The 11,318-nt window shown below is 29.2% G+C and overlaps 1 protein-coding gene across 1 annotated transcript; it reads left to right on the top strand.

Annotated features, from left to right (window-relative positions):
* The first annotated feature begins 3,388 nt into the window (after positions 1–3,388).
* On the top strand, positions 3,389–6,858 carry LOC113388230 (trypsin-4-like). Its single transcript, XM_026625629.1, has 5 exons — positions 3,389–3,455; positions 3,692–3,860; positions 3,930–4,191; positions 6,403–6,512; positions 6,657–6,858. Exons 1-5 carry the CDS (start codon positions 3,389–3,391, stop codon positions 6,856–6,858), a joined length of 810 nt encoding a protein of 269 aa, XP_026481414.1.
* Positions 6,859–11,318: the final 4,460 nt, after the last annotated feature.

Here is an 11,318-nt window from a genome sequence, read left to right as displayed (position 1 = left end):
TGCCATTTTTTACATATTTAGCTCCGTATCTTCGAAATGGCTAAGCCTGCCTTTGCCAAAAACTAATAAACACTTCTCCCATCATTACTATTGAATGTTTTTTAGATCATTCAAATCGGATACTCCGTTCGCTCAAAATTCGATTTCTATTTTTGCACTCTTTGCTCCGTATCTCCGAAACGGCTGGACCTGCCTTAGCCAAAAACTATCAGCTCTTTTCCCAATCAATAGGAATCGAATGTTTTTTGAACCATTCAAATCGGTTGATCCGTGCGCCCTAAAACGTGACTGGAAATTTGTATCCACACATACATACACACACACACACACACACACACACACACACACACACATCCATTTTTTCTGAGGTATGCCAAAACGTTCAGAAACCTTCAAAAACGTCTAGAAATGTAAAAATTTTCAATTCCGATTTTCGGCCCATTACAATAACTTACCCTACGGGAAGTTAATAATAATACATCTTATAACACAATTAAATAACGTATACATAAAAATTATATTCAGGTATCATAAACTAAATAACAGTGCTCAAAATGAAAAAAATCAACTAAAAGGGCTTTCAATAATCAGTGGCTTTGGAGATATGGAGCAAAAAGTGCTAAAAATGTCCGTTTTTAAGAGAACGGATTAACCGATTTGAATGATTAAAAAAATATTCAATTTGTAATGATGGGAAGAAATGGTTGTTATGATTTGGCAAAAGCAGGTCCAGTCGTTTTGGAGATACGTAGCTAAATGTGCAAAAATTAGCGATTTCTGAGTGAACTAAGCATCGGACTTAAATGATTTAAAAAAACTTTCCGCTTGTTTTAACATAATAATTAATTTTGGAAAAAAAATTGATTTCAATTTTTTTTTTCAAAAAAATTGATTTCAATTTTTTTTTCAAAAAAATTTGTTTTTCTTGTATATCGAAAATAATTCAGATTTTAATCGTAATTCTGACTAAAGTTCTAATGTACTTTAAACAAGTATGTTTAACTTTGCAATTCATTTTATATAATTCTTATAAATATTAGACAATGTTACAATATTTATAATAATCTATTTGAAAACATTCAATATTTCTCGAACATTTCGTTACGGTACGGGATGTTCCAGCAATTTGCCTTAAGGCACGATGCCATACACCCCATGAGTTTTATTCAAGAATTGGCCCCCAAATTAAATGAGATAACCATTGGATATCATAACCATGAATTGCGCTTTGTTAAAAAAAAAATTCTTACTCGGTTTAGTGTCAAATGATTAACTCTGAATGAACCTCATTCCGTTCAAAGTCAAATAAGTAGTCATGAGCCCTTGCTCTACCTGCGATATAAGCGTTAGCGTCGATTGTAATGTACCGTGTCACGGCCGCGTCTGAGCTTTCTCTTAGACTTAGGTTCCGGTCGTTTCCTTAACGGGCGCGCATGTTCGGGTCCTCCCTTGGCTTCCGGGACCTGTGTGGCTTCCCGGAAGTGTAACGGACCGCGCGATATCGGGATCAGGGTTTGCGCTTAATTAAGATCCGGTTACGAGATAGCCACAATCGCGTATCAGCTAACTCATAGCGTAACAAAGATAGGTCCATATATCAAAAGTTCATCGTGTGCAAACTATATTAATTGTAATGTATACAGATAGTTTTCATTGCATAAGAAAATGCTTCATGGGATACAAATCATTATCATTTTCATTGTTTATAACTTCCCGAAGGAGAGTTTATGGTTTTCTCAAAAACGACTAGACCGATTTCAAAAATTTAAAAGCCATTCGATGTGTGAAGATTGGCCGAGCCATTTCTTTGTAACTCGAAGAAAAGTGAAAAAAAATTTGTCCACGTTTTAGCCCGCAATTCTTAATCGATTTTGAAAACTCAAAAACCGTTCGAAAGATATTGGTTGGGAATCGTGCTGATTAGTTTTTGGTAAAGATAGGCCGGGCCGTTTTCTTGTATTAAAGTTTTTTTAAAAAAAAAAACGACTATTTTTCTTGTTATTTTTTTGGCGGCAGATACTAAAATATTACAGCCCTACGACAACTCGTTTAGCTTTAAAAATTCATCAAAGTTTGCAAAAATTAGTATCGTTCTTTTGACATTTGTCAAAATTAGACCTTTGATCGACGTTTGCTCAAAAACGCCTGAACCGATTTCAGAAATTTAAAAGCCATTCGATGTATCTCAAAGAACACTATAGTTTGTCAGCTTTAAGAGACGATTTGCCGAGCCGTTTCTTTGTAATTTGAAAAGAAGTGTTAAACTTTTCGTCCACATTTAAGCTCATTCTACCGAATCGATTTTAAAAAATCAAAAACTATTCGAAAGATATTAGTTGGAAATAATACTGATTAGTTTTAGGTGAAAATCTACGGCGCCGTTTTCTTGTAATTAACTGTTGAAAAAAAAATTAATCCAATTTTTATGGAACTTTCTTTGGCGATGTATATTATGGTCTTACAGAACTTACTGAAATATTGCGGCCTTACGACAAGTAATTTAATTTTAAAAATTCATCAAAATTTGAGAAAATGAGTAGTTTTGTTGACGTTTGTTAAAATTAAAATTAGATGATTTACTTGGTATAATGATAGATTACTTCGTCTTAATGAACATACTAAACCATTAACGTCCTACGAAAATTGGTTCAATTATAAAAATTATTGATTTGTGAAAATTTGCTTTTAGAAAATACTCCGAGTTAACATGTTCGTTCGTTTTCAATTATGTGTAATAAATCCTCTCGGAATACTTCTAATCACTCATAATTTAATTTGTTTATTATTGATTACGTCGATTATTAACACATATCGGGAAGTTCATGTAACTTGCCTCAAGGCTAAATACCAATACCAACTAGTTAATGTATTTTATTAAAACTAGTTTTATAATTATTAGATATAATTACGCAATATGCGATTAGATAGTTACAACAATAAAACATTTTAAAACATCACTATGACATATATTTTTTATAAGTGTTGCAATTCAAAACAAAATGATATACTCGAAAATATCCTTCTTAATTAAACTAATAAAAAAATAATTTTAAAGCAATTTGATAAAACAATCCTACAAAATTTTTGTCAATTTCATTATATATTATTCTTGAATTATTAATTTAGATATTGTTTTCATAAACATAAACTGAGCTATATTTTTTTTTTTTGTATCAAATCATATTTTAATTGCTTTAGTGCAGCATTATGTGTAGCAGTTGATTGAAAACTGTTATTTAAATAGGCGTATAATTAATATTGCCTAGTTTTAGAGTATCAAACTTTTATTGTTTTGTTCATAGTTTTCTCTATATCATAATGTTTATACATTTGAATATAAAGTCAAGTCTAAATAATTTGGTTGTATATCCGGACAGGTAATATTAAGATGAAGAAACTTCAAATAATAATAGCGTTGATCGGATGCCTTCATTCTGAATTCTCGCAAAGTCAAAGTAAGTTTTATAATAATAATTGAATATGTAATTATAACTATATGTATATTTCAAGAAGATAAATTTATGAAGAAATAATTGATAACCCAACACTGTATATGTATATATTTTCTTTGTATTTTTATCATCAATATATTCTAAGAGAATTTAACTAGTTAGTGTTATTTTTGATAAAAATTATTTATTCAGAGTCATATGCAAATCAGAAGACAGTTTGTAATTCGATATTATTTTAGATGTTGGTTCCACTACTAAAGAAGAAAATAATCGCATCATTGGTGGAATGCCAGTGGATATAAAAAGATTTCCTTGGCAGGTATCAGTTCAATATGATGATCGTCATTTTTGTGGTGGTTCTATCATCGATAAAAGCTGGATACTAACTGCAGCGCATTGTATGGACATGTAAGTATCAAAAACTAACAAATTTTGAGATTTTTCATGTCACCCTTTATCACTTGTTGCTTGTTTTAGATTTGAAAATATCGAACTTGGCGACCACCTTAAAATTCATTATGGAAATAACGACTGGCAACTTGGCTTCGTTAATATTGTAGAAAAGGCTATTATTCATCCAAATTACAACCAAGTGACAGTTGATAGTGATGTGGCCCTTCTGAAGCTGCACTCTCCAATTACCTTCACAAATGGCGTTCAGAAAGTATCGTTGGTCGAAAAAGGTCAAGATCCTGCACCTTATTCACTTGCGATTATTACTGGATGGGGTGCTTCAACGGTAACAATTTAATTTGGGATAATAAACTTGAACCCAAAATGATATTTTTAACTTAGCGAAAAAGAAATTTATATTTTCATAAAAAACAATTCGCTAATTTTATGTTTTCTCGACGTTTAAAGCTATTCTGAATCGAATGAGTCAAAATTTGGAATAAGTATTTGTGTGTGTGTATGTATGCGAGCAGATTTTTGATTTTTTTTCGACGATTTCTCGAAAACGGCTGAACCGATTTCAAAATTTTAATGTCCATTCGATATATCTCGATGGGAACTTATCAGTTTTGCGCGACGATCGGCCAAGCCGTTTATTTGTAATTAGCAAAAAAAGTGTAAGCATTTTTGTCCACGTTTATAGCTCACTATCTTGAATCAATTTTAAAAATTCAAAAACCGACCAAAAGATATTGATTGGAAACGTGCTGATTAGAAGATAGACCGTATCGTTTTTCTGTAATTAACTGTTGGAAAAAAATCATCGATTTCTACAAAACTATTTTTGAATATGAATATTATGAATTATAGAAATATTATGGCTCTACTATATGCTAAACTATAGTTTAACTAAACTAAAAATTTATCAAAGTTTGAAAAAGTAAGTATAGTTTTTTTGATATTTGTTAATATTAACCGTTTTATTTGCTATGGCGATAGAGTACCTGGTCGTAGTAAACATACTGAAACATTATAGTTCAATTATAAAAATTTATTGAATTTTGATAATTAGCTTTTCGAAAATACTCCAAGTTGTGTTAGACACGTGTTCGATTTTTAGTAACGTGTAATAAATCCACTGGGAATACTTTCAAATCACTCATAAATTTATTTATTTATTATTGATTAAGTCTATTATTTACACATATTGGGAAGTTCATGTAATTTTCCTTAAGGCAAAATATCATATCTGGCGCCGATCTGAAAAAAAATTAATCATAATATTGTTGTTATTAGTTGTTAAGTTTTAATAAACCATCGGGTTTTTCTCACCCACTACCTTTTACTATCAATATATTTTTTATTAAAAACCTCTAAACTATCTTTTTTAATTACACTTTAAATTAGAGTTTGTTGATCACAAAACAGAATGCTCGCAGTTATTATTAGCGATTAGTTTAATTTGTAGAATAATAAACCCTTTTTACTACAAAATATTATTTTCAGATCTGCTGATTATCATTTGCTCCAAAAGTAAAAATTGGTTAATTATAAGACAAGTTATTCTCGAATAATATACTTTATTTTATAATTTCAGCTGTAAAATATTTGCCTATAATTTATAATGAGTAGAATAATAGAAAAGTAATTAGCATAATTAATAATAACAATAATTTTTACTGTTTATTAAAAACTGTAATTCTCTCGATATAAAAGTCAAAATATTTCGACCAGATTAAAAGAAAGTGAAGTTTATATGAAATAACATCGTTCTAAAATAAGCAGTGTTAAAAAAAATAAAGCAGTAGTACTAGGTATCTATTGACGTTGCATCAATAATTTATGAAGTCACACTTTCATAATTTCTTCTCAAATCATTAGTATAATCAACTTCCCGTTTCAAAGTTCATGAACATTTTGGCATACTTAGAAAAAAAAAGTATATGTGTGTTGTGTGTGGATACAATTTTTCCTTCAAGATTTTGTGCTTGGATTACTTAAAAAACATTCAATTCAAAAATGTTATTTAGCAGTTAAAAATGATCATTAGACATATACACATAAAATTTTCACTTTTTTTATAGATATTTTCCTGGCGTTCCACACCAGAATTTATAATGTTTATAGTTTACTTTGATAGTTCAAACAAATTTCCTCGACATTTTCGATGCTATGGATCAACCGACTTCAAGGGGTTTCAATTTTCAATAAAGTCGAGTCTCATTATCAAAGTATTTGATTGAAAAATCTTTTTTTTTTATTTCAAATAGTTCAAAATAATTCAATTTTTCAAAATAGTCGTTTTTTTTTAAAGTTTTCAAAAATCGCACAAAATTCTGTTTTTGTTTCAAAGTTTTAAAGCTTATAAAATTTGAAATTACGGTACGGAAAGTGCCAGCAATTTGCCAAAGAACAATGCCATGTCATTGGTTTTGTTTACATTGCGCTGTGGGGTTTGTTTACATTTACGATATAAATATATATTAAAGATAATAAGGAAATAAGTAAAATATTTCATTATATAACATATAATATAATAAAATAATTTATGTAACAGGAAGGTGATATTAGTAGTTCGCAAACTTTACAAGGAGGTGTAGTTCCAATCGTAAATAGAAATGAATGCAGAGTTATGAACTCTGAATCGTATGCTGGGGTAAATCAAAAGTTAGTATATAAATAAAAATTCGATAGAATTATAATACAATCGAAAATGAACTATAAAATATTTGAAATTGGATTTTGAAATTCAAAGCCATATCTAATCATTGCAAAATGACTTTAGGAACTTTATACGATTTATTATTTCAGTATGATCTGTGCTGGATACATTAAGGGAGGAATCGATTCGAGCTTCGGTGATAGTGGTGGTCCAATGGTTAATGCAAAGAATAAACAAATAGGAATTGTTTCATGTGGAACAGGAACTGCAGAGGCAAATGCACCTACGATATATACGAGAGTTGGCGCACCATCAATCAGAAGATTTATAAGAGAAGTGGCTGGCGTGTAAAATAATGATTATTTTTTGCGCATAATTATTTCAGATAATATTAAGCAAAGCTTGAATATATATATATATATATATATATATATATATACATATAATACAATTATCAAGTTCAGAACATTCAATTTTTTATAAAATTGTTGATTCGTTTTTGGCAAAGGCAGGTACAGCAATTTTTTTTATTTTTTTTTTAATTTTATTTTTATTGGCCTCGCTTACTCGAGCATTTAGCCACCTACATTATTCTATACAATCATATATCCTATACAATCTTCAATTTTTATACTATCTTCTTCATATAATCCTATTCTTCTATACTTCTTAACTTATCTTCATTCTTCTTTACTATCTTCTCATTTCATCTTCTAACCACATATTTATTCTTCTTCTATACTTCTCATTTCTTCTTCTAAATTCTTCTTACTTCAATTCATTTTTAATTCTAATTCTCCAATTTTTATACATTTTGATTTTACATACATATCTTTTATTACAATTCACAATACTAGTTACTAGTTAATATTTTTTCAAATTCTTGCCGGAGATTCGAACTCGGAACCTCCAGCATGTGACGATGGCAAAAATGCTATGGCGGGAAGACGAGTAATATGCATTAGGTGAAAACTAGGGTTTATACAAAAACCGACATTTAAGAAAACCGGTTTTCGAATTTTAATTTAGCTAAAAAACCGGTTTTAACCGGTTTTCAAATTTTATATAGAAAATAAATTTTTGCTCGAATATTCTGTAATTTATCCGCAAATTTAGTGTAATTTAGAGCAGTATTTGACTGAATTTATTTATTGTTCAATTTTATAGATAGTAAATAAAATTATTTTCATTTTAATTAGTAGAACTAAAAAATAATAGTTTATCTTGATTAAATAACTTTGAGAATAATTATTAGTTATTCATGCATAGGAATTCACATATAAGAATGAAAATATTTTTATGATAGTAAAAGGAAAGTTTCGAATAAATGAAAATAAGACATTAATAAATAACAAAAATTCATTAAATTAAAAGAAAAATAAAAAATATTAGATGCATGTTGATATCAATTTTAGTTTTAAAAACAATTAAGGTAAACTCGGGTATTGCATGTTCAGAGCAATTTTAATTAATTAATTTTAAACATTCTAATTGTTTTTTTGTTTAATAAATATGATTTAAAAAAACTGAGAACGTCTATCGAATTGCTACTTAGATGTGTCCTTTGTTTACTCACAAAATTTCCTGAAATAGAAAATATTCTCATACTTGCGACCAAATTATGCTTAATTGTTTTTATAGCCTGATATAATAATTCTAAATGTTTTGTTATTTAATTTATGGCTTCAAGGGTTTAAAACTCTTTTTTAAGTTTAAGTAAGACAAACTGATTTAAATTAATATATACATTGGTATAAAAATCTAAATTAATATATACAAAACCTTTCTGGGAACCATCACAGACTGATAAAATATCAAATGCTATTGTACCGATATGATTTCAAGAATCAAAATGCTTTCATCTATCTTTTATATTTGGCTATATTTGTCATTTTTTATTTATACAGTGAAAACAGACTTTTTTCATTAAAAAAACGGTTTTCGAATTCCATAATTTTCGCCAAAAAACCGGGTTTTAAAACCGGTTTTTGAAAACAGACAAACGACAAAACTTACAGCTTAGATGCAAATTGCATAATATAAAAATACAAATTATGCTCAAAATTCATTTAAATCATCAAAATAAATATATAGCATCATAAGTAAATCATCATTATCAGATATACCGCTAATTAATTCTCCATCAACATACGATTCTCTATTGCTGATTTCAACGTCTATGAAAAAATTAAGTTTTAATGCATTGATGACAAAATAAGTTTACAGATGGATGTTGCGATATTATTTCCAAAAATCGAAGAAGTTGTATCTCCAAAACTATTTAACGAAAATTTGGGATTAACAAAATTTACAACAAGGAGTATCTTAAGTTAAATATTAAAGATCAAAGTTGTTTTTTATTTTGTTTAAGCTTCGAATTGTTGCATTTTATTATACAATCCAATAAAATATGGTTTTATATTGCTTGTAATAATATAATAATATATGCAATATGTATGCATAACTCCACACTATCTACGTTAAGCCACAATCGCGTATAAGCTATTGTGGCTTAACATAGATAGTATAACATAGATAGGTCCATATATCAGAAGTTTTTTTGTATGCAAACTATATATAAGTATAATATATACATATAATTTATATAGCATAACAAAATATTTCATATCATTGCTTTTTGCTTTTCATGTTATATTAATGAAATATATGTAGGATAGAGCTGGCCTTAAAGGTCCACGAGTAAAAAGACCACTACCGATATCTCAAAAACCAGTAAAGTTAGGGATTATTGTATTTGGCTGTGAGCACTGTTGCTTAGTTTATGAGACCTTAATATAATTTTTAAGGTATACGTTATTTAATTGTTTTATAAGATGTAATGTTAATTTTAAGTTTGGTTCAACTTTTTTTATATATAACTTCTGAAAATGTGGGTGGCTAAAAATATCAACGGAACATTCACTCTGGCAAAGGTAAAGACAATAAAAATAGCGTTTTTTCATTTATTTTTAACTTCCCGAAGGAGAAGTTTATGTTTTCATCAAAAAACCCGATTCGCTAATTTTATGTTTTCTCGACGTTTCAAGCCATTCTGAATCGAATGAGACCAAATTTGGAAAAAGTATGTGTGTGTGTGTGTGTGTGTGTGTGTGTGTATGTGAACAGATTTTTTGCCGTAAATCGACGTTTTCTCGAAAACGGCTGGACCGATTTCAAAAATTTGTGCGACGATCGGCCAAGCCGTTTCTTCATAAATGGCAGAAAAGTGAAAAATTTTTCGTCTACGTTTTAGCCCGCAATTCTGAATCGATTTTGAAAATTCAAAAACCGTTCGAAAGATATTGGTTGGGAATCGTGCTGATTAGTTTTTGGTAGAGATCGGCCGGGCCGTTTTCTTGTAATAAAGTTTTTAAAAAAACAATTTCGACGATTTTTATGATTATTTTTTTGACGATAGATACCGTAGTCTTCTAGATCATACTAAAATATTACGGCCCTACGACAACTGGTTCAGCTTTAAAAATTCGTCAAAGTTTGCAAAAATCAGTATGGTCTTTTTGGCATTTGTCAAAATTAAACTTTTGATCGACGTTTTCTCAAAAACGCCTGAACCGATTTTGGAAATTTAAAAGCCATTTGATGTACTTCGGTGAGGACTATCGTTTGTCAGTTTTGTGCAACGATCTGCCAAGCCGTTTCTTTGTAATTTGAAAAAAACTTTTCGTCCACATTTAAGCTCATCCTACCGAACGATTTTAAAAAATCAAAAACTGTTCGAAAGATATTAGTTGGGAATGGTACTGATTAATTTTAGGTGAAAATCTACCGAGCTGTTTTCTTGTAATTAACTGTTGAAAAAAAGTGTTAAATTTTCGTCGACATTTAAGCTCATCCTACCGAACCGATTTTAAAATATTAAAAACTGTTCGAAAGATATTAGTTGGGAATGGTACTGATTAATTCAGGTGAAAATCTACCGAGCCGTTTTCTTGTAATAAACTGTTGAAAAAAAGTGTTAAATTTTCGTCGACATTTAAGCTCATCCTACCGAACCGATTTTAAAATATCAAAAACTGTTCGAAAGATATTAGTTGGGAATGGTACTGATTAATTTTAGGTGAAAATCTACCGAGCCGTTTTCTTGTAATTAACTGTTGAAAAAAAGTGTTAAATTTTCGTCGACATTTAAGCTCATCCTATCGAACCGATTTTAAAATATCAAAAACTGTTCGAAAGATATTAGTTGGGAATGATACTGATTAATTTTAGGTGAAAATCTACCGAGCCGTTTTCTTGTAATTAACTGTTGAAAAAAAGTGTTAAATTTTCGTTGACATTTAAGCTCATCCTACCGAACCGATTTCAAAAAATCAAAAATTGTTCGAAAGATATTAGTTGGGAATGGTACTGATTAATTTTAGGTGAAAATCTACCGAGCCGTTTTCTTGTAATTAACTGTTGAAAAAAAAATTTAAGCCGATTTTCATGGAAATTTTTTTGGCGATATACATCATGGTCTTATAGAACTTACTGTAATATTACGGCCTAACGAAAAGTAGTTTAATTTTAAAAATTCGTCAAAGTTTGCTAAAATTATTATCGTTTTTTTTTTAAGTAGGATTAATGAAGTATATTATTTACACATTTTTTTTTTGATTAAATCGATTATTTACACATTTCGGGAAGTTCATGTAACTTGCCTCAAGGCTAAATACCAAACCAACTAGTTCAATTACAATCTGTCTCATTTAGGACATTGAGTAATTGTTAATCTCCCGTAGGGCGGGTTATAGTAATCGCAAAAAAATTGAAAATAAAATTTTTTATATAGTTTTACGTTTCAAAGGTTT

The sequence above is a fragment of the Ctenocephalides felis genome, unplaced genomic scaffold (genome assembly GCF_003426905.1).
Source record: "Ctenocephalides felis isolate EL2017-DRISC unplaced genomic scaffold, ASM342690v1 CF-g0.4_SCAFFOLD_03572, whole genome shotgun sequence".
NCBI lineage: Eukaryota > Metazoa > Arthropoda > Insecta > Siphonaptera > Pulicidae > Ctenocephalides > Ctenocephalides felis.
Note: the sequence above shows the minus strand (reverse complement) of the source record. Positions and strands in the feature narration are given on the sequence as shown.

Bases quoted from the DNA above. Each gene is read 5' to 3' on its own strand.
- LOC113388230 (XM_026625629.1), top strand. From the start codon at position 3,389: ATGAAGAAACTTCAAATAATAATAGCGTTGATCGGATGCCTTCATTCT. The intron at 3,861-3,929 runs GTAAGTATCAAA...TGCTTGTTTTAG, and splicing joins GCAGCGCATTGTATGGACAT to ATTTGAAAATATCGAACTTG. The intron at 4,192-6,402 runs GTAACAATTTAA...TTTATGTAACAG, and splicing joins CTGGATGGGGTGCTTCAACG to GAAGGTGATATTAGTAGTTC.